Consider the following 24,962-nt stretch of genomic DNA (forward strand, 5'->3'; position numbering starts at 1 on the left):
GGGTACGTGAAGGTACCTGGCTGTGCGAGTGGTCGACTACCCCCTCGTCAGATTCCCCCGTCATTGCTGGAGTTTCCCACATCCTACATGGGTACGTGAAGGTACCCGGCTGTGCGAGTGGTCGACTACCCCCTCGTCAGATTCCCCTGTCATTGCTGGAGTTTCCCACATCCTACACGGGTACGTGAAGGTACCCGGCTGTGCGAGTGGTCGACTACCCCCTCGTCAGATTCCCCCGTCATTGCTGGAGTTTCCCACATCCTACACGGGTACGTGAAGGTACCCGGCTGTGCGAGTGGTCGACTACCCCCTCGTCAGATTCCCCTGTCATTGCTGGAGTTTCCCACATCCTACAAGATGTTGGAGCTGAGTCTGGAAGCTGTTTTCAAACACATGGCGCTCTCTTTAGGATGTTTTATTACAATGACATATATACAGATAATGTTGGACTCCATGGTCCCTCATTGCACAAATACTTCAGCTTCTCATATCCATCCACATGATATACATCCTCCAAATAGTTGCACTTGGCGGGGAAATAATTCTTAATTTAAAAAAAAAAAGTTTGAAAAAGGATGTACCGTATTCAACATATTAAGCGCCCAGGGTGCTCTTATTAGAATATAATTTTGGTAAAGTTGAAAGATTGTAAAATTTTGTGGTTTAAGCTGACAGCCCGAAATGATACAAAAGAAAAGTCGGTGCATATTTTACACGAGATATATTTTCCAGAATTTAATCGCCCATATAACATACCAGTACGAGTATAATACACGAATAAATAAGTCTTGTGTACATTGATCAATCGGAAGGGGTGCTAATTGGGATTGTTCACTAGCCAATATAGTGGCAAATATCACTGGGCGCTTATTATGTCGAATACGGTATGGTATTTTTAGAAGATTCATACATTTAGCTGACAAGATGAAATATAATTAAATCATATCTTGAAATTTTGTTATATTAAGGTATCTTAACACAAACAGCCACCAAATGTTTCATGGGGTGTAATAAATATGAAGCGATTAAAAAGTTCATTTATTGCAAATAACTTCTTTTGACCTAAACGGTACTTTCTATACTCACCGCCAAAAGAAACATGAATACCATACAAGTTGGTATATATATGAAGAACAGCTCATTTTCAAGAGATTAGTTTTGTCATCAAGTGGTACACATTGGAAACATCTAAACATACATTTTGGTATAGTTCGTGTTTCTTTTAGTGGTGAGTATATAAAGCCGTGTAAGTGGGAGTTGGTTCAAGCATCCTTGATGCATGGATATTATATCTCTACTGCATATACCCTAGATCCATAGTTCTGCCTTAAGCATGATGTGAATAACAAGACGTCCAAAACAGCCATCCAATCAAATAACACTCCCAAGAGAAGTTAGTGATGAGAGATTGATGTCATTTTCAGAAGACTTGATGGCAAATGGATCTAGGGTATTAATCATCATAGAATGAAGATATATCCCTGGATAATCGAGGATGGTGCTCACATTCTGCCCTCTAATTAACGTGAGTGAGTGTGGTTTAACGCCGCTTTTAGCAATATTCCAGCAATATCACGGCGGGGTACACCAGAAATGGGCTTCACACATTGTACCCATGTCGGGAATCAAACCCGGGTCTTCAGCTCGAGGAGCGCACGCTATAACCACTAGGCTACCTGACCACCCCTTATTAACATGACCTCAATGATGCATATTCAACCCCAAGCCTGCTTCTTTCCCCGCGGCTTGAATCATCAGCTCTGGACGACGCTGCCTGGACTGGTGTCTACTTTTTCACCACAGTTCTTGGAGTTGGAGTCTGTCACTGTACCAGATTTGACACCTGACTCCTCACCTTTGGCATCTGATGTTGTCTCCTCTGATTTTGGATCCTGAGTTTTGGTTTCACCTGACATGATCATCTCTGATTTGTCCTCCGTGACGACTGTAGCATCCCCAGCTGCTACTGTGTTGTCCTTGTTCAATGTTGTTCCACTGTCGGTCAAGTCTGCGGAATCGGACGAGTCTTCGGTACCATCTTTTTTCTTGCCCTTTAGACATAGAACTTAGATAACTGCAGGCAAGAGTGTTTTACTAGACTAACACGTAAGGCTGTCGTACTCACCTCAATGTTCTTAAAAAAATTGCATCTTAGGGCAACAGTATCACGCACAACTGGCAGGTGTGTATATTACAAATGAACCCTACCATCTTCCCAAGGCAGAACTGACTATAAAAGTCCAGTTTCCACCACTGCTGAACTAGGCTGGAATAATGGAGTTATATTTTGATAACAAGTCTGCATAGTCCATTCAAAATCGCATAACGCAATCAACATCCGATTTGTAAACTGCCATGCAGGTTTTGGTTGATAGTAGGATTTGCAAAGCATGTAAATCGTCAACTTGGCGTCAAAAAGATATTTTTCAAATTTGTTCATGTGATTAGTCAAGGTGCTCATGTGAGTTGATGCATTTCGCTTAGTAAGACCCGTTTTATTACAATATAAATCTTGATTATCGATCATATCGTCTTGACTGGGCACCACCATTTTGTTTGAAGCAAATTCAAGTGATATGAGGTGGAATCTGATTGGTCAACAGGAGGGACATAGAAAGGACATAACACTGGTGGCGCTACGATCGAACCCAGAAATTCAGGCCTAGTTCGGCAAGGGTGGAAACTGGACTTTTACAGTCAGATACCTTCGTTGCCTCGGGAAGATGGAACCCTACTTGCAAAGGCGAACTATCTGAAAATACTTACGGGATTGTCTCTATCATGCATTACACCACATATCTTCAACATTTTAACCATTTATTGTGTGCGAAGATGACAGACAGACGATCATGATTTGTTTGCTGATTCATCCATGCATTATTTGTAATAGGTGAACTGATCACCTTGACCTAATCAATGTGCATCAATGCCAGGTTTATGTTACCCACTCACCCCTTTTTCCTTTGAAAGATCACCATAGATTTTGAACATTTTCCACCGAGGCACTTCCTCTTCCTTTATGTCAAACTTGTGGAAGTGCATCGTCCCGAGCCACTTCAACATACTAGAGGTCAAGGTCAACAAGGTTTGGGTAAAGCTACAAAGCATATAAAAAAATAGTTGAACTATCTGGGCCGGGGTGACTCGAGATATGGCTAATTGTGGAGGTCAAGGTCAACACAAAGTGCAAATGACGCTATAAATAGTCTGGAGATATCTGTCAAATGAGGGTTTTAAATCTCATAAAAGCCACTCACATCCTACACATGCTGCATGCCTTCTTGATTACAACTGAAATCATGTACTGCCCACCCACTGTCTTGAACTCAGGGAAACATTGTTTTTAGCGAAGTTGCATATATAACAGACTCCTGATATGATGAAATATATCAAAGGCTAGCTCGTTGCAGGCCCTGATTTTGAAATCAGTAATACGTATTCACAGGTGACGGAGGGGCGGTATTCAGACCCATGAAGTACTACTGCAGCCGTACGTATTCACAGGTGACGGAGGGGGGGTATTCAGACCCTTGAAGTACTACTGCAGCCGTACGTATTCACAGGTGACGGAGGGACAGTACTACTGCAGCCATACGTATTCACAGGTGACGGAGGGACAGTATTCAGACCCGTGAAGTACTACTGCAGCCATATGTATTCACAGGTGACGGAGGGACAGTAATCAGACCCTTGAAGTACTACTGCAGCCACACGTATTCACAGGCGACGGAGGGACGGTATTCAGACCCTTGAAGTACTACTGCAGCCGTACACATTCACAGGTGACGGAGGGACAGTATTCAGACCCTTGAAGTACTACTGCAGCCGTACGTATTCACAGGTGACGGAGGGACGGTATTCAGACCCTTGAAGTACTACTGCAGCCGTACGTATTCACAGGTGACGGAGGGACGGTATTCAGACCTGTGAAGTACTACTGCAGCCATATGTATCCACAGGTGACCGAGGGACGGTATTCAGACCCGTGAAGTACTACTGCAGCCATACGTATTCACAGGCGACGGAGGGATGGTATTCAGACTCTTGAAGTACTGATGATGCCTTTAGAGGAGATTCCTGCGCCTCATGGTGAAGCCTGACCACAGAACTTACAAAGGATACACACTTTCCTCTTTCTCAGACTTGACTATGTGGGAGAGAATATGCTCCTTTTTGAAATTTTCCAGCACGTCCTGTGGAAGAAAAACAGTTTAGATCAATCAAGACACAACCTACTCTAAGGGCGGATCCAGCATTTTAAAAAGGGGTCCAAAATATCAAAATCCTCTAACAGATAATTTTACTGCCTACAGCATACTATATTTGTTTTTCTAGATCCACCTATGTACTCACTCAGCTTATCCCTTTTTGTTTGTTTGTTGTTTAACGCAGCAGTCTGTAAATAATTGAGTCTGGACCAAAACATTCAGTGATTGACATCATGCGCATCAATCCATGCAATGACATGCATCAACCAAGTCAGCGAGACTGACAACCCAATCCTGTTAGTCGCCTCTTATGATAAGCATAGTCGCCTCTTACGGCAAGCATGGGTTGCTGAAGACATCTTCTCTACCCGGATCTTCACTGGTCCTCTGTTTTGCTGAACATATCACTCTACAACATATCACTTTCAGAGTGAGTGAGTTGGGTTAAATGCCGCTTTGAACAGTATTCCAGTTATATCGTGGTGAGTCAGCTTAATGTGGGAGGAAAGCCTGATGAGAGTCAAGCTGTAGATGTTACCTCTTGGGTGAAACCCGCACGTACGGGCATGGTGCCGACATACCAAGAATCAAAATGAGGGGAAATCTGGGATTCCGGGAGGTTGCAGAGATCACTGTGCTAAGAATGGCTCATTATCAGGGCCACACTGGTCTGATATGACCATGGGAGGTAACTCTGCACGCCTAACTCACACTTGGCTAAATGGTGAGGTCACCCACACTATCACACCTTTTGCCTTCCCAGTGGTGTTACTGTACCTCGTATTCTGACCAGTCCAGCGCTTCGTGCATTCCATCTTTGCCAAACCTCTTGTTGTAGCCGTCATAATGGAGCTATTAGAGAAAGGATCAAATTTGATTATGCAGATGAGACAAGTGACAAGGAGCATCCAAACTGCCCTAAAAGAGTGAGTGAGTGAGTTGGGTTTAACGCCGCTTTTAAGAGTATTCCACTTATATCATGGTGTGCCAGCTTAATGTGGGAGGAAAGCCCGAAGTGATGCAGGTCTCAGACGTTTACCACTTCGGTGAAACCCACGAGCACGGGTATGGTGCTGACAAACCTAGAAACATAAATGGGGCGAACCGGGATTCGAACCCACAATCATAGGTTTCCGGCGTGCCCAAGGGACGCAACTCTGCACAGCGAATCGCGGCGCCTTAGACGACTGGGCCACCCATGCCCCCCACCCCCACCCCCACCCCCACCCCCCCCCCAAAAGAGGCAAAGTGAAATGAGCTTTATGATGTTTATTGCTGTGTTCAAGACTATTTCACTCATATGATAGATAAACTAGTGCTAGTTTTATAATGCTAGCCCACTGAGATACCATGCCGCAGTCTAACATGAATACCCCACTCAGGTACAGTATAACTGACTCCGAGCCAACCAGTCCTTGTTTTATCCCAGGAACAAGTATCTTCTTTTAAAGGGTGATCAATCTACTGACCTGCTCTCCGGCCAGATGCTTGATCCACTACACCATGGAGGCAGTAACGAGCAGCTCAAATGGATTCGTACAAGACTTCCAATAGATTTGGCAAGAAATATATTTTCTAGGTTTACGGATTGTTTGGGGAAACATCTTTATCAGAAGACATTTCACATTTTTTAGGGGGGATTCAGCAGATTGCTTTGAAAGTTGAAAGTTGACCTAACTGGTGTTTGTTTGTTTGTTGTTTAACTCTGCGGTCTGTAAATAATCGAGCATGGACCAGACAGTCAAGTGATTGACATCATGAGCATCCACACAATTCGGATGCAATGACATGCATCAACCAAGTCAGCGAGCCTGACCACCCGATCCCGTTAGTCGCCTCTTACGATAAGCTTAGTTGCCTTTTATGGCAAACAGGGGTTGCTGAAGACCTATTCTACCCCAGATCTTCAAGGGCCTGGAGCTTTCTAATACCCACTGGCTTCTTAAATTGATAACCATGTGTCTCTTCACGACTGGTGTATTTGGTATCAAAACGAAGTAAAACTAAATGATTCGGAGTTGTTTTCACTCTTATTACATCTACGAATACTTTAACAAGCATGTTTGTTTGTTTAATCCAGCACTTAGCAATATTCCAGCTATATCATGGCAGTCCATAAATAATCCTGTCTGGACCAGACAATCGAGGGATTGATATCATGAGCATCAATCTACATAATTGGAATATGATGACGTGCATCAAGCAAGTCAGTGAGTCTGACCACCCAATCCCTGAAGACCAATTCTAACCCATATCTTCACCTGTAATTGATGTACTGCCATGGGGTCATTGCCAAGTTATTTGTGATCAACTCATAGGCTTGCACAATAGCTGGAATAAAATATATAGTGTTTCTTATGTTTTTCAACTTATCAATGTTTTGGAGTCGACATATCCTGTAAAAACATACCTGCTCCAGCATGAGACCAACTCCCGGGGCCTTCGGTACATCAACCTGAAAGCACCACCAGACATGGTCAAACTAACTCTATTGCAGTCACACCACCAGACATGGTCAAACTAACTCTATTGCAGTCACACCACCAGATATGGTCTAACTAACTCTATTGCAGTCACAGCACCAGACATGGTCAAACTAACTCTATTGCAGTCACACCACCAGACATGGTCAAACTAACTCTACTGCAGTCACACCACCAGACATGGTCAAACTAAGTCTACTGCAGTCACACCACCAGACATGGTCTAACTAACTCTACTGCAGTCACACCACCAGACATGGTCTAACTAACTCTACTGCAGTCACACCACCAGACATGGTCTAACTAACTCTACTGCAGTCACACCACCAGACATGGTCTAACTAACTCTACTGCAGTCACACCACCAGACATGGTCGAACTAACTCTACTGCAGTCACACCACCAGACATGGTCTAACTAACTCTATTGCAGTCACACCACCAGACATGGTCTAACTAACTCTACTGCAGTCACACCACCAGACATGGTCGAACTAAGTCTACTGCAGTCACATCACCAGACATGGTCTAACTAACTCTATTGCAGTCACACCACCAGACATGGTCTAACTAACTCTACTGCAGTCACACCACCAGACATGGTCTAACTAACTCTACTGCAGTCACACCACCAGACATGGTCAAACTAACTCTACTGCAGTCACACCACCAGACATGGTCTAACTAACTCTACTGCAGTCACACCACCAGACATGGTCTAACTAACTCTACTGCAGTCACACCACCAGACATGGTCAAACTAACTCTACTGCAGTCACACCACCAGACATGGTCTAACTAAGTCTACTGCAGTCACACCACCAGACATGGTCTAACTAACTCTACTGCAGTCACACCACCAGACATGGTCTAACTAACTCTACTGCAGTCACACCACCAGACATGGTCAAACTAACTCTACTGCAGTCACACCACCAGACATGGTCTAACTAACTCTACTGCAGTCACACCACCAGACATGGTCAAACTAACTCTACTGCAGTCACACCACCAGACATGGTCTAACTAACTCTACTGCAGTCACACCACCAGACATGGTCTAACTAACTCTACTGCAGTCACACCACCAGACATGGTCTAACTAACTCTACTGCAGTCACACCACCAGACATGGTCTAACTAACTCTACTGCAGTCACACCACCAGACATGGTCAAACTAACTCTATTGCAGTCACACCACCAGACATGGTCAAACTAACTCTATTGCAGTCACATCACCAGACATGGTCTAACTAAGTCTACTGCAGTCACACCACCAGACATGGTCAAACTAACTCTACTGCAGTCACACCACCAGACATGGTCTAACTAAGTCTACTGCAGTCACACCACCAGACATGGTCAAACTAACTCTACTGCAGTCACACCACCAGACATGGTCAAACTAACTCTACTGCAGTCACACCACCAGACATGGTCAAACTAACTCTACTGCAGTCACACCACCAGACATGGTCAAACTAACTCTACTGCAGTCACATCACCAGACATGGTCTAACTAAGTCTACTGCAGTCACACCACCAGACATGGTCGAACTAACTCTACTGCAGTCACACCACCAGACATGGTCTAACTAAGTCTACTGCAGTCACACCACCAGACATGGTCTAACTAACTCTACTGCAGTCACAGCACAACAATGTCAGCAATAAGGCTAAAAATATTATAGTCCTGGTTCTTAGGCACCATCCCCATCATCATATAGTTCACTGCACGTTTCGTTTTTATTTCCATTTTTTTTTAAAACAAAAATAAAAATCCTTGAATATTCCAAATCCAATGGCAGTCAAATACTGTAATCCCATAATTTACTCATCAAGGAAAACATTTATGTAGGGAGGCTCTTTCCCAGGTTACATACTAGTTTGAACAACTAAGAAAAAAAACAAACACTGCCCACCTGCACTATATTTTTTCAAAAGCCATTGTCTGAGAACCAATTCTTTCCTTTTCTTTAGCCTAAGCTATAAACTAAGTGTATTATTCACATGACATATTTTAGGTACTGAACACTTAGTCTTAACTGGAATTCTACATTAAAGAAATATCTTATGTGAGTTATTTTATGGCTGATGCTAACTATTGGCTGGTATCTGTGGTAAAATATAAGTGACTTTTGGCTAGTATTTTGGTGAAATGTGAGTGACCATTGGCTAGAGTCCCTGGAGCAATACGAGTGCCACAGATCGCCATGTTGACCCACCTTGTCCGGCTGCCATGCTTTCTCCATCACCTCCTCGCCACAGTAGCCTTTCACAATGGCTATCATCAGTCCTGAAGTGAGTGAGTGAGTGAGTTTTTGTTAACTCTGCTTTCAAATGGTATATCAGTTATATCACTGCATGTCAGTTAAATGTGGGAAAAAGTCGGACACGACACTGGTAGTATCTCTTTACCACTTGGGTGAAACTTGTGAGTTTGGTATTGTGCTGACCAATCAAGAATCATAGCGAGGGAAAATCTGTGAATCAAAACCACGATCACAGGATCCTGGTACATCTAGGGGAGGCAACACATTTTTACATGTTAGTGGTTTGGGAAAAGAAGACAACCAAACCAAACAGTTTTTAGCTGTAACCATTGATAAATGATATACATGTCCCATAATAACACCAACTAAGTGAAAAGTGGATGTGATCAGTGTATAATTAACTGAATGTGATCATGGTCTACTCCAGTCAATGTGATCATGGTTTACTCAAACGGATGTGATCATGGTCTACTGAAGTCGATGTGATCACAGTCTACTCCAGTTGATGTGATCACGGTCTACTCCAGTCAATGTGATCACTGTCAACTAAACTGAATGTGATCACGATCTACTCAAGTGGATGTGATCACGGTCTACTGAAGCGGATGTGATCACGGTCTACTCCAGTCAATGTGATCAGTGTCTACTCCTGTCAATGTGATAACGATCTGCTCCAGTCAATGTGATCATGGTCTACTCAAGTGGATGTAATCACGGCCTACGTGTGTCAATGTGATCACGGTCTACTCACCGATCATCTTCCGTATATGATGAAGCATGAAGCTCTGCCCTTTGACCCTCAGGACAACAAACTCGGTGCCATCTGTTACAAACGGCTGGCCACACTGGAAGGTGAGAGAAGAATACTAATCATGGTGACACTGCACACCTGATACGTTTCATTAGTAAGGTAGTAAAGGGGGTTCTAATCAGGAATCCATGCAACATTCACGTATCCCTTCACAAAACGTACTTGCATCAAATTTAATTTAGTTTGCTTGTTTACATGCGAGATTGGTTCTTACAAAAATATAAACACATCCATAGCACATCGGGCAATTTGGGATCTAGCATTTTATCTAAGTTAAATGTAGACAGAGTGCTTCTGGTTTTACCCCACTCTCAGCAACATTCCCTCAATATCACAGCAGGGGACTACAGAAAGGGCTTCACATGTTGTACCCACATAAGGAACAGTCTACACTTTACCCACTCCCAACATTTGAATTAATTTCCACTTGGAATAGATGGGACTATTTTTTAACCTTTATTGAAAAAGATAATATTTTCATTTTTTTCTGTAAAAACGTGTCGCCAGCTGGGTTCAAACCTGTATTGTTGGATTTGAGGATGTGTTATTATCAACCTCAGCTACGGCGGCACATGAAGGTATGTGTGAAATTTAACTATTAAATATTTTCATCATTTTGCATAATGCTTAAAAGGTAGTATATATTCCGTGTTAGAGCAGGTTACCTACAGGTTATATTTATTGCAATTAGATAAACCTTTGACGAGAAAAACAAATCAGGTAATATATATATCCTTGTTCGGGACTCTATATTTCCTATTATTCCCGTCAGCATGAATTGACAAGCAATTGATAAATACTAGTTCAGGACACAACGAAATTATGAAGAGCCGTGTACCATACATTGTAAATGTCAGCTCGTGACGGAGCTTGGTGCACGTGCAAAAGCGCCAGAGAACTTATTCCTCGTGCATCACGCAAGTTGACTCACGCAGTATAAATACAATCTACAAAGAGTTCTGGTTTATTTTTCAAATATTTTCCACAACAGAATATTTTGTCAAAGTGTAAAAGTAGGAATGAGTAAAAACAGGGGGAATATCCTCATAACTCTCCATTCCTGCGGCGCCTCTGCTCCATTATTTTTTAGGAATGGAGAGTTATTCGGACATTCCCCTCTACGTAAGTACAGTAAGGAACGATACTAGTACCTCAAAACTAATGATATATCTCTTGGCGCTAGGATCATCAGGTTTTCTGGAACAAATTACATAACAATTTATGAAATGTGATGACAAAGCTGGAACACTAAATTTTGCACAATTCAAAAAGATTTATACAGGTAGATGTATGAAAATACTGTTTGATAGTAAATTAACATTAAATCAATTTTAACAAAAATAATTCTCCTGGCTCTTGGCATATTGAGAAAACATGTTTGTCTGGTCAAAATAGAAAACAACTGAGAAATTATCTAAGCTCCTCTTAGGAAGCTGTTTCTTCGGTTGTATATTTGCTTGTTGTTCAATGCTATACTCAGATATATTCCAGCTACTAGACCGAGGCCTGCTAATTATGTCTATGCCAGATTATCCAGGGACTGATATAATGATCTTACAACCAGGATAGGTTGCTGGGGACTGCTAGCTTAGCTCAGAATCCCCATGGGATCCTGATAGTCCCCTCTCACAACTCGCTGGGGACAAATTAATATGTTTTGGTACACAGCTTACAGACTTACATGCCGGAGGTGAAGTTGTGGAAGTTGTGAGTTCCCTTGTACATAGCAAGAATTCTGTTGACCTCTGTGATAATATCCTCTGAAACAAACAATTAGTGAATCAACCATTTTCCTCTGTCTAAAGTAAGTGACCTTGGTTTGAACAGTATTTGAGTTCTGTATGTATTTATCATCCAAAACTGACCTCTACACGGGAGATATCGCTTGGATGAGATCAAGCAACATCTCCTAAGAGATATCACAACAATAAAAGTGTGTATCAATGCTTTTCAGGCGATTGTGATGTCATCAGTGACCATGACATCACAATCGAATGACATCACTAATCTCTCTGTCACTGAAGCTGTTCAGCTGTACCTTCTTCACTCAAGACACAGGTTATTACTGTCGCAAAATAGCAAACGTTGATTTTGGATAATGAAAAGAATCCCACCTTCTTGTCTTTTGATATCAAATTTATAAACACTTGCCAATAAAGTTTTAAAGATTTTTATTGACAAGTGTGTGGTGTGCTAGATTTACCAAGATAGCACAAACAATGACTGATCAGTCCTCAGAGATAGTATAACAGTGAGTGAGTGAGTGAGTTGGGTTAACGCTGCTTTTAACAGTATTCCAGTTATATCGAAGTGATGCAGGTCTCCGACGTTTACCACTTCGGTGAAACCCACGAGCACGGGCATGGTGCTGACAAACCTAGAAACATAATCGGGCCGAACCGGGATTCGAACCAACAATCATAGGTTTCTGGCGTGCCCAAGGGACGCAACTCTGCACAGCGAAATGAGATGACTGGACAACCCGTGCCCCCAGATAGTATAACAAGCATGACTGGGGTATCCATGACATACAACTGCAGCATGGTATCTCAGTGGGCTAGCACTATAAAACCAGTCCAGACTAGTATAAACAGCCACACACAAGTGTGAAAAAACCTTGAACACAAGATTAAACCCAATTTCACCTCACACGATCTGAAGTGTGATCATTACTCTCCCAATGTTTCTACATTTCAAGTCAAATTACTTCACACCAATGCCAATGTTATAGTCTTTTACTACTCAGCGTGTCTAATGTTTGGTGAAGCAATCATGTCGGACAGTACATTACATTTCAACCAAAGCACCACTTCAACTTATGATTTATATGCTGCTTCCGGTATGCTAAACGTTACACACAAACCTATGGCCCAAACTCATTAAAATCAGATGGAGGGAGGGTTTTCATAAGGTCATGCATCATCATTCATTGAATCACAGAGGGGCGGTCGGGTAGCCTAGTGGTTAAAGCGTTCGCTCGTCACGCCGAAGACCCGGGTTCGATTCCCGACATGGGTACAATGTATGAAGCCCATTTCTGGTGTCCCCCCGCTGTGATATTGCTGGAATATTGCTAAAAGCGGCGTAAAACCAAACTCACTCACTCACTCAATTGAATCACAGCAACAGCCTGGTTGTGGCCTCGCATTGCGGCTAAAGGGCCATAACTCTGCATACGAAGTCGTATCCCCTTGGACAACTGGGAAGCTATCGCCCACTCCAAAACTAGGCAAACGCCAATCTCATCAAAATGAAATCTTAGCTCCTGCTATGGCTAAACAAAGACCTGAGGACATGCCATTACGGGTCACATGTAGATGCCATGCCATGCTGTAGCGTCTGTGTATAAAGAACCCACAATATAATGGTATGGCCTTAATATCTGAATACAGGACTAGTAGTTCCAGTTCGTGTTTCAAGATACAGAAATCAGACATCTTGGTCTAAATGCATCGCTCACTCGTACTGAGAATTTAGAGTCAACACTGATGACTGACTTGAAATTTCCACTGAGGCAACCACCTACGAATGTGTCCTCAGATCTTCACACAGAGAGGTATCGTATCCAAGGCAAAAAATAATAATAGTCATGATTCTTAGGCACCACCTGCATTATCAGAAATTCTGCCGTATGTTTCATTTTTATTTCCTTTAAAAAAAAAATTTAAACAAAATCCTAATACTTAAAAACAATGCGATCCAATATAGCACGCAGTTACTTCCCTTTACATGCGCACTGCTTTACTGCACATCTTGTGTTAAGGTAATGGCGGCAATAGGAGTTTGCTTGCTTGTTTACGTAGGGAGGCCCTTTCCCAGTTTGATGGTACACAACTGTTTATTTGGTTACATACTAGATTGCAACAAAAACCAAAAACCACCACCCTCCCTCACTATATTTTCAAAAGTCATTGCCTAAGAACCAATGCTTTCATTTTTTAAAGCCCAAGTCCAAGATCTGATTAACTGGTAAATGAGATTGGTTCTACCCGGGGTACAGCGACACTGAGTGAGATCACACATTAGAACAATCCCATGTTACTGTTTGTATGACTCAATGTCAAGCATTGGTACTGGCCACCTATTCTTCAGGCATGATGCCTGGACACACAACTCACTTCTTATGATGCATGTCTTGTCTTACCTGTGATTCTATATTCTGCTGTTATGAACTGAAAAATACAGAAATATCATTACAGACTTTCTTTTATTATCAAGATTATTTCTAGATTAATAGATTTAAAACAGAATTGATTACTTGACATTATCAAAGTGTATTGCTATTCATACCATTATCACAGATTCTTGGATCTGGATGTTAAGATATGATGTTGCCATGGTTACTACTGCCATATTGACCTAATACACAGTTTGGAGTCTGTTGGCACATCCATTTCCTATTTCAGATAGAATAGATCCTAATATAAGGGAGATAACTGTTTTACACATATTGAATGTTGTCCTCTGGGTTGTAAGTAGTGTAATGTTTTAGCTAATTACAGAGTTGTCATGGTAACATATGACAGTGATTAGAATGATGAGTGTGTCTGGTACAGTATTGGACTCTTGAAAATACCTGTAACATTTTTCATCCCCCTAAATCTTTATCATCGTGACAAAACATAGAACTGTGTCACATAATCAATGACCAGTCCCAGTCACTTGGCAGTGAGCTGCCATCATTACAACCCACCTTCTTGAGCGGCGCAAAAGCGTACGTTGGCGTCATGTAGGCGTATGTTCGGCCACCACACTGGTTCTTACTGTTGAAGGCTTTCGTCGCTCTCCTGTAGGCTGAAAATATTTAAACATTCACTGAGAGAGTGAATTCTGTTTATTGATGTAGTCACCAATATTTCAGCTGTCATGGGAGCATAAAAATATTCAAGTTTGGACCAGGCAACCAGTCACTGAAAGCAAAGAGCAACAATCCATGCTTACGGGGCATTATTGCCTGTTTTGCCTTTGTTTTTTTAAAGCAATTCAACCATCATATAAGCATTTACCATCATTCCTCCTATCATGATGTCATGCCAGCGTGACATCATTCTGTCTCACACCCAATCTCAGTAAAATCAGATCTTAGTTCCTCGCTACCGCAAAACAAAGATCTGAGGACATCCCATTACGGGTCACGTCAGAACGACCTTTCGTGAACTTTGACCGACCAATGAAATGACTGACAAGATATTGATAACATTCTGGAATGGCATATAGATGGTCTAGATTGTATGGATATAATCATAAAACCCGTAACTGTCGTTCAGAATACCCTCTGTTAAATATTTCGAAGTTGCATGATTAGAAAACACATTCTGACTGTCACTTTCATGATCTGGTGAGCGACTCTCTGATTGGTTGGATGAAAGGTCGTTCTGACGTGACCCGTAATTGGATGTCCCAGATCTATGTTTAGCGATAGCGAGAACTGAGATCTGATTTTAATGAGATGGTCTCACACCTGGTGCTATGGAAAAGTACCAATACATTTTCATATTAAGACCTGACTTTAAATTGGCTTACGATCTTCCAACCCTTAAAAAATATAAAGTGAAAAAAATAACCTGAAAACATAAACATCTACTGGGTACCCAAAATATATTTGCATTCAATATGGTTACAATAAGACAAACTGACTTTAAACGCACTGCTCAACATATTCATGACTTGAAAAATTGTGGGAAAGAAAATCTGAAATTTCATGTTTATTTTTGTTTTTATTTCCCTATCAACCAAAAGATTTCACAAACATATCAATGAACCATGTTTACAGAAACAACTTGCCATGTAATGTTGAGATACATTATCTGCAGGTCATGCTTATACACTACTTGTGTATGTGTAAACCATTATCTGCAGGTCATGCTTATACACTACTTGTGTATGTGTAAACCATTATCTGCAGGTCATGCTTATACACTACTTGTATATGTGTAAACCATAAGCTGCAGGTCATGCTTATACACTACTTGTGTATGTGTAAACCATTATCTGCAGGTCATGCTTATACACTACTTGTGTATGTGTAAACCATTATCTGCAGGTCATGCTTATACACTACTTGTATATGTGTAAACCATAATCTGCAGGTCATGCTTATACACTACTTGTATATGTGTAAACCATAATCTGCAGGTCATGCTTATACACTACTTGTGTATGTGTAAACCATTATCTGCAGGTCATGCTTATACACTACTTGTGTATGTGTAAACCATAATCTGCAGGTCATGTTTATACACTATTTGTGTATGTGTAAACCATAATCTGCAGGTCATGCTTATACACTACTTGTATATGTGTAAACCATAATCTGCAGGTCATGCTTATACACTACTTGTATATGTGTAAACCATAATCTGCAGGTCATGTTTATACACTACTTGTGTATGTGTAAACCATTATCTGCAGGTCATGCTTATACACTACTTGTATATGTGTAAACCATAATCTGCAGGTCATGCTTATACACTACTTGTATATGTGTAAACCATTATCTGCAGGTCATGCTTATACACTATTTGTATATGTGTAAACCATTATCTGCAGGTCAAGCTTACACACTACTTGTGTATGTGTAAACCATTATCTGCAGGTCATGCTTATACACTACTTGTGTTTGTGTAAACCATTATCTGCAGGTCAAGCTTACACACTACTTGTATATGTGTAAACCAGACTGTGGTTTGTCCAACTCCTGACTGTCTCACTCACCAATAACTCTGATTTGTGGTGGCAAGCTTGCATTGATGTTGTCCACTAAAGTGTCCTGATTGAGCAACATGTGAAAAAGAAAATACCAAGGTCAACATATCATCTTGAAAATATAACAGAAATTAATTGTTAAACTGTGTTTGTTTGTTTGTTGTGCACTGCAGTCAGCCATAACCCAGGTATATCACATGACCAGACAAACCAGTGGGTGATATAATGAGCGTCGGGTACGATGACACGTCAACCAAGTTACCGAGTCTGACCACCAAAGCCCATGTAGTTGCCTATCATGACAAGCCATAAAGTGCTGCAGACCCATTCTAACCTGGGTCCGCCTGGAACATAAAACCCAAACAGAATTGGAATCAGGCTTAGTGTACAGCTACAAATGTCTTGCTAATATTGGAATACACATAAACCAAGATCCTGTAACTCAGGGCTTGTCATGGTAGCCCAGTGGTTAAACCGTTTGCTTCTCCGCCAAAGACACAGGTTTTGATTCCAATTTTGCGATACCTCTATGCGTGAAGATTTGAGGGCACCTCCACTGGAGGTCGAGTCAGGTGATCTCTCTGACCAGCCAATCCACGTTGAGGAGGTACAAAAATGAAGCCAGTATATTTAGAAGCTGATTGGCTCAAGAACCTGTGCATCCTTCATTGAGATAGGACGGTCAAAGGTAAACTCAGGGTTCACCAACATGACCTCTTAGGGGAAGTGTCCTCAGATCGGACTTTTGCAATAATATCACAAGGACCTACATATGACAAGCTTGGCTCAAGGCACAGTTTTCACTGAATGCAAGGAACATTGGGAATGAAAGTCGAGCTACATATCTTCAGTGACACCACATTTCCCACGGCTGAGACACCCTTGTCAGTTCGGGCTGCTCGCTGGAAGGACATCTGTAAGACAGACAGGGGACGAATCAAAACAACATCATTAATGGTTTATTTGTTGCTTAACGCTGCAGTCAGCAATATTCCAGCTTTATCACAACGGACTGTAAATAGTTGAGCCTGAATTAACCAATGGTCAATATCATGAGCAATGACTCATTCTGTCGGGGTACTATGACACACAATCAACCAAGTCACAGAGTCTGACCACCACAGACCATTTGATCACTTATGGCATGCACAGGTTACAGGGAAGATAATCTAACCCAGGATGCCATGGGGAACAGTAACAGAAGTGAAACACACTAAAACTGTTGTCAAAGGACCCTTGTTATTGACTCCAATACATAATTTATTATCTACTTTTTTCAGATAAAAAGAGACTCATGTCCCTAAGTTTCTAAAAGACAGGGAGACAGGAAGGACCTACACTATTCTGCTCCGGAACCCCTCAGGGAGACAGGAGTTGTCTCCCTTATCTAGCCTTGAAAACTAATGAGGAGATTGGCACAGTCTCTCCCTATTCTACCATAAACCCCACTGAGATAAGATTAGTACTACGCTAGTTCGCTCTCAAACCACACTGGGAGACAGGTGTTGGCGTCCATATTATGGCCCTGATACACCACAGAGAGACAGGAGTAGTCTCCCCTAGTGTGCCCAGAAACCAAATATGAAGGATGGAATGGTTTCCCACTGTCTGCCCTGAAACCCTATAGGGAGACAGGAGTGATCTTTGTTTGTCTGACCTGAAATCAAACTGCGAGACAAGAGTGGTTTCCCCTAGTTAGTTCTGAAATCCCACTGTGGAGACTGGAGTGGACGTCCATATTTTGGCCGTGACACATTAGTAGACTGGTGTAGGCAACCATAGTCTGCCCTGAAACCAAACTGGAAGAAAGGAATGGATTACAACTGTCTGCCCTGAAACACTAGTAGGGTTACCTTAAGGAGATACAGGAGTGATCTCCCCTAGTTTGCCCTGAAACCAAACAGTGAGGCAAGAGTGGTCTCCCCTAGGTTGCCCCTAAAACCCTACAGGGATACTGGAGTAATCTCCCCTATACTGCCACGGACGTCCACCTCACCTTCTGAGGACAGTCAAAATGTTCCTGTGGAATGAGCTCGTTCTTGAGTAGCGCTTTCAGCAATTCCTCCTCGATGGTGTCAAATCCTTTGTTTCTGTTAAAACATGATAGAGATAGTTAGATCTGGAACTTAACTGTCATATTGTCTCTGTGGGAATGCAGAAAGGATAGAAAATGTAACACAATGCTTGTAGTTATGTCATTTAGTCATGTCCTGGCAACAGTGAGTGAGTGAGTAACCTTTTACATCGCTTTTAGCAATATTCCAGCAATATCACGGCGGGGGACACCAGAAATGGGCTTCACACATTGTACCCATGTCAGGAATCGAACCCCGGGATTCGGCGTGATGAGCGAACGCTTTAACCACTAGGCTACCTGACCGCCCCAGTCCTTGAATTAACAAAATGAGGATGTCTACACCAAACTTGACCCTGCAATATTAATAAGAGTTTATATGCCATGTATATCATAATAGTTCAGGGTAAAGCCAAAGTTATTCACACAATTACTATATGTCTGCTGTGACACTGTTTATCTGGTCTTTGTTTAATGCTACACTCAGCAATATTTGAGATATATGACGTGGTCTGTAAATAACCGAGTCTGGATCAGACATTCCAGACACTGATATAGTGAACAACAATTCATGTCATTAGGGTATGATGACACACAATCAACCAAGTTAGCGAGCCTGACTGCTGACCAAGGATTATAACTTAAGTTAAAAAGGATGAGTGGGTGAATGTTGCCTTATGCCACAGTCAGCAATATTCGACCTATTTCAGTAGTCTGTAAACATGGTAAATAGTCAAATCAGGGTCATATTAGTAAAAATCCAGTGGTTGATATCATGAGCAGATTACCACACACAACATGACATCCAGCAATTTTCACTGTTAGGGCTTCCACAGTAGTGTTTTAACTCATTTCAAACGTAACCATGGTAACTATTATCGGGCCAGTTCATACCTTTGAATGCCATAGTATCCTTTACCACAGTAGGCCAGCAAGATGGCCACCTTCCTCTTCCTGTCTGCCCGACCCTGCATGGGGGCAACCTGCTGCTGAAACACCACAGGGGTCAAAGTGGACAACAGTTTACGGATAACAACTTCATTATTCAAGAACTTACTTTCCCTTTGTGTGAGTTCATTGGAGTTTGAACCTTCATAGAGCGAGGGCCAAACTGTCTACTTCTAAGAAATGCCTGTCAAAGGCACAGACATTTCATGAAAATCCCTTTTTCCACTGACAATTCAATGACCTGTTAAAAACCTGCCATATAAGCACAGTGAATATTTTAGCATAATTGCAGTGCAGAGATATTATCTTATTTTGTAATACAATAAAAAAAATACTAACAAACAAGCCTTTGTTTAACATGTTAAGGTGCTGAAATACCATGCTGCTATGTATCATGGACACCCTACTCCGGACACTGATTCCATGTCGACCAGTCCATGTTTTATCCCCTTAATGCTGACAGGGTAACTAGGATTAAAACCTTACTTGATATAATGAACTGACCCTAAAGTATTATATTTAGAATATTAAACACCCACTGAGCTCATCTTCCCAAGGCAAGGAAGTTAACTGACTGTAAAAGTTTCTGCCTTTGCTGAAATAGGGTTTGATCATACTCATAGTGCCTCCAGTGGCTATTACGATTTATGTCCCTCCTATAGACCAATCAGATTCCACCTCTCATACCTCTTGCATTGCTTCAAACAAAATGTAGGTGCCCAGTGAAGAAGATCTGATCGATAATCAAGATCTATATTGTAATAAAATGAGTTTTACTTTGCAAAGTGCACCAAAACAGGTGATTAAAAACATGAAAAGATTTGGAAAATATCTGTTGACTCTTAAGTTTACGGTACACATGCTTTGCAAATCCTGCAATCAACCGAAGTCTGTTACAGGATTTTGATTGGACTATGCATAGACTTGTTAGTCCAGCCAAAATATTACTCCATAATTGCAGCCTAGTTCTGCAAGGGTGGAAACTGTTAACCCCCTTGCCTCGGGGAGATGACTGAGCTAAACAAACCTCTTGTTTGACTTTCTTCTGTGCAGGTTGTTCGTCAGGGGCATCTTTCTCGTCCTTCTCCAACGGCCTCTTCTCCATACCTAGCTCTGGGGAAGCCTGGGAAATAGTAGTGGACATGTGTCATGATGGGCTGAATACTGTAGAGGAGTGTAAGCGTCAAATTCCATTCACTAAGTACATTATTATTACCCCGGTCACTGGATCAGTGAGCACTCAACCATTATTCTCAGCTCCCTAGGAAGTACCATGCTGCCCGTGAGGCGGTACGACGTTAACAACCACATTGCCATCTCATCCTCCTGGGTACCCATTCACTGCTGGGTGAAAAGAGGCACATTTTGAACAAAGTCAGGACCATAGTCCTCGAAACTCTCAGGAGCCAAGCAGCCGAACATGGTCAGCCATCCAAGGACTCTCTGCGACCATCGTTGCCTAACTTCACCTGAGTTGTGACCTGTGCACAGTACCATGTGCTGCCCTGTGGCATTACTCTGTGACACAGGAATACTGGCACTGAATCACTTCAAGTTTCCCTCTTATTGTCCATCATGGAGGGAATGATAAGAACATTAATTTATGACAATCTACACGATAAAATGACTGACTGTCAAGTTTTATACAAATCATAATGTATTTAAGAAATAAACGACTCTTGCTCATTGTTTATTGTCCAAGAAAAGACTGGAGGAAGAATAAACCATGAGGGGACAGCGCCAAGTTGGTTTATTCTCCCGACAGTATTTTATTGTACGATAAACAACAAACAAGAGTCTATTCGTTTATTTTATACATGAGATATCAACAGCATGTACATGATGTACAGTTTCTTCAAGGGTGTTAGAAAAAGTCCAAGATTCTTACCCATATCTAAATATTGACTCCATGAAAACAATTTGATCCCGGCAATGAACGATAAGTCCATCTTATAAACAAGGAAGATAAGTTTAGTATCTCCCGGATAGTCTCACAATTGTCACAGCGATTAGCTGTTGTTGTTTCTCCAATACAGATTGCCATGATATCTTGCCCATATTTGAATGCGACCATTCGGCCATTGCATTTATCTGCGTTGCCCAGCTACATCTATGGGGAACAACTAAGACATTTCCCTCTTAAAAATAACGTCATCCCATTTACGTCATGTATGTTTGTATCTCCAGAAATGATGTCATGATAGAACAATGTTTTATCATGAAATTAACCATGCTTCATTCTTCAATGTTCTTTGTGTATCTTATACATAATAATATACTGGGATACCCACATGTTTACTAAGGTCCAGTGCCTCTGCCATATTTGTTGTCTTCTTGATAATTCTAGCTAGAGAAGCTGAGAGACGTCGAAGCATCCGTATCTGCTTTTCCTGAAGCCCCTCCTGTCAAATCATATAAATGATATTATCACATAATTCTGACATTATAAGACAAAGAGATAAGGAACATATTAGGAATAAAAAATATGCATTATGCTTTCCAACGGCTAGAATAAACCATTTTTTTAAATTCCTTATACATGATATTACCGATAAAAAAATGTTTTTCGAATATTATGTGCAGAAACAAATTACACCATACCCCTTCAGTGAATTCTGGTAAACGAACGGGTGATAAGAAACTTGGTCAGTACAATATTCCAGTATCATGTTATTTTAGTTGCAGCTTTAACTAAATATATCTAAAAAAACAATAACCCTAAGCATAGCACTTCGGTGCAGCTGATAGCGGTAATCTGCCTGTGATTGCTGTTGATGCTAATGGTGAGTTGTGTGATCTTCCAATCTCTTCACACACAATTTCGCCAATATTTATTATAACAATATTAAAAGGAATTTTTAATAAAATTATGAAATACGTTACAAACATCAGTCCAGATATACAATGAACACTTGTTATAACTACACAGTGTAATTACAAGATTACATTGTGTACTCCAGTACAGATTTGAAAACAAGCAAAAGTAAAACGAGCTCAATCATGTGCGCACTATACCAGGGTTGGATGATAATTAGTCCTCTGTTAACTGGTCGCTTACCAGTAAACGAATGGTAAATGTGTAGGAGTTAAGTGTTTTGATGGACCCTTTAACAGAATCTCTAATAGGAGGTTACCAACTGTGTTGCGTATCACAGCGATCGGGACGTATCAGATAATATAAGCAGAGTAGTACATAGCATACGATTTCGAGGCTACCGTCGGTGAAGCACAAGCGGGCTGACGCAGCATGATGAAATGTTCACAGTTAATGTTTTACTTTTAGCAAGAGTCTATGCTTTAAAATATTTTGAACGTCACTAAACATAAATTGGCATTTACAAAAATTAACAAACCTTGTGTTGGGCACTTGTATTGTAACACTCACTGACACTACTGCTTGAAATCAGTTCCAATAAGTTGAAAACTTCGCGTTGAGTTACCGAAAGTATTATTTACACAGCCATGTGTACACTGCATGTCGCCATGTTGGATCTTGGGAGTTATCTGCCCTTTGCAAATATTCGGTACATTGTAAAATCGGAAACTGAAACTATTTGAAACCAAATTGTCGATTTTAATTCGTCTCACTATATTCATCATTCATAAATATAGAACGTGATGATCTTAACAATACAAATATTTATGACCTTCGTTAAAAATATACTTACCGGGAGCAATTATTTTATTTCCAGGGAATGGTTTGAGATCGGTATGTTTTTATTTATAAAGGAGCACCATTATTTGTTGTATACTACTAATGATAATAATGAGAATAATAATAATGATAATAATAATATAAAAAACTCCACCCTCACCACCAACAACAACAATAATAATAAAAACACCACCATCAACAACAACAACAATAATAATAAAAACACCAACACAACAACAACAACAAAAATAATAATAACTAATTATATTGTCGTCAAGAAAAAGGCACTTTATGTTGTTTCTACAATGCGAGGCATATGATGTTTTTTATCAGTAAAGCAGGGTCTTCCAACGACAGTAAACGGGTGTGTCTAGATCACAATCAATTGACTATGGACTATGGCCTTTTGAGTTAAAAGTTATCGCATGTGCATGTATAAATATAAGTGAACATTCCCAGCGGCTGACTAATTTCGTACCAAAGGGACTATCGATTAACTTGTATTAACTAACACAAAATCGATTATGAATTTCTGACATTTCTTAGTTTTAAAGGGGGACTATCCTCCACGACACGGCTCCTACTGTCGGACTGGTTCTAGGCCTTGTAATTAGTAACTCTTGGCCAAATACACACGTTTTGTCTCTAAGCAGTTATGATAATCACCAACCGATAGAGAGAAATAAATGATAAAATGTGAGTTTCCAGACAAGTAAGGTGTGTTTTGCCTCCTGGAAACTGGGCGTTTATCGTCTGTTGACTGCCTTGCCTCCTGGAAACTGGACGTTTATCGTCTGTTTACTGCCTTGCCTCCTGGAAACTGGACGCTTGAGAAGTATTCATATAAAAATACTGAAATATATTTTTCATCGACCTGGGTTTCCGAATGCATACAAGTTTGGGAACAATTATGTTTCTATATTTATTCTTTAAACGCTCCAAAAAATATCAACAATTCCCCCAAAAGTGAAAACAACCATATTACCGATAACGAAACTAGGACTATTAACATCTCATTAAAACTAAGGGCTATGTCCAGGATTAAGAGATCTATATAATGAGATTGGTACATACTACAATCAACAGCACAGCTGCAGTTTTATGAAGAATTTAAAAGTAACTAACAATGTAGTAATCATTGTAGTTGATATATAATCACGGTAAAAAAACGGTTTTCTTGGTCAAGACTCGATTGTTTACAGGCAGCCGCGAAGCTGATAACATTCACTGACTAACTGTCCCGTGATATTGACATGTCGTGCGGTCGAGATAAGGGCAACGGATTGCACTGATAACCAGGCAATGTTCGGGTTGAAGGGGCTGTTAGGCGTGCTTGAGAATGTTCTTGACGACCAGTCGCACGCTTGTGGGTAGGTACGCAGTGAGTTTAAAAATACAAAACTGAATAAGAATACAAAGGAAACGAGTGAGTGAGTTCGGTTTTACGCCGCTTTTAGCAATATTCCAGCAATATCACGGCGGGGGACACCAGAAATGGGCTTCACACATTGTAACCATGTCGGGAATCGAACCCGGGTCTTCGGCGTGACGAGTTAACGCAAAGGAAGCGAACAATAATAACGAGTACAGCTTGTTGATCTCTTGATAACAGGTCAAGGTCACGCAGCTTTTGCTGTAACGGTTCAGACATACATGTATTCTTTGACACGACGATGAGAGTTTTCTGAGAGAGTCGTCACACAGCTTATCACTGATAACAGAGCCCACCATCTCTTCTTAAGATCGTTTATTCTTTATTACACATCTACTCTGGAGTAGCAATTGGGATACGGTGATATGCATCA

At 41.1% G+C, this 24,962-nt stretch overlaps 1 protein-coding gene across 2 annotated transcripts; it reads right to left on the bottom strand.

Moving 5' to 3' along the window:
• Positions 1-409: 409 nt before the first annotated feature.
• On the bottom strand, positions 410-22,986 carry LOC139452329 (pseudouridylate synthase 1 homolog). Of its 2 annotated transcripts, none has more exons than XM_071233765.1 (18): positions 22,856-22,986; positions 21,794-21,904; positions 20,530-20,625; positions 19,449-19,540; positions 18,477-18,570; positions 17,324-17,394; positions 16,490-16,557; positions 14,469-14,569; positions 13,920-13,947; positions 11,457-11,535; positions 10,927-10,972; positions 9,716-9,809; positions 8,917-8,987; positions 6,619-6,663; positions 4,986-5,060; positions 4,123-4,193; positions 2,953-3,064; positions 410-2,051 (listed from the first exon to the last, which is right to left on the bottom strand). In XM_071233765.1, the coding sequence occupies exons 2-18, from the start codon at positions 21,875-21,877 to the stop codon at positions 1,755-1,757; spliced, it is 1,524 nt and encodes a 507-aa protein (XP_071089866.1). In that variant the 5' UTR covers positions 21,878-21,904; positions 22,856-22,986; the 3' UTR covers positions 410-1,754. The 2 variants fall into 2 exon arrangements, with proteins under 2 accessions (XP_071089866.1, XP_071089865.1); XM_071233764.1 differs by having other exon boundaries at positions 19,449-19,543.
• Positions 22,987-24,962: the final 1,976 nt, after the last annotated feature.

Source organism: Haliotis cracherodii, unplaced genomic scaffold (genome assembly GCF_022045235.1).
Source record: "Haliotis cracherodii isolate W230 unplaced genomic scaffold, xgHalCrac1.p SCAF_9, whole genome shotgun sequence".
NCBI lineage: Eukaryota > Metazoa > Mollusca > Gastropoda > Lepetellida > Haliotidae > Haliotis > Haliotis cracherodii.

What these genes read in the sequence shown, in the direction of transcription:
- LOC139452329 (XM_071233764.1), bottom strand. Translation starts at nt 21,877, where the DNA reads ATGCTTCGACGTCTCTCAGCTTCTCTAGCTAGAATTATCAAGAAGACA. An exon ending in AAGCATGGCAGCCGGACAAG is followed by an intron (nt 6,664 to 8,916) that starts GTGGGTCAACAT and finishes TGGTGCTTTCAG; the next exon opens with GTTGATGTACCGAAGGCCCC. An exon ending in TCTGAGAAAGAGGAAAGTGT is followed by an intron (nt 3,065 to 4,122) that starts GTATCCTTTGTA and finishes CTTGACCTCTAG; the next exon opens with TATGTTGAAGTGGCTCGGGA.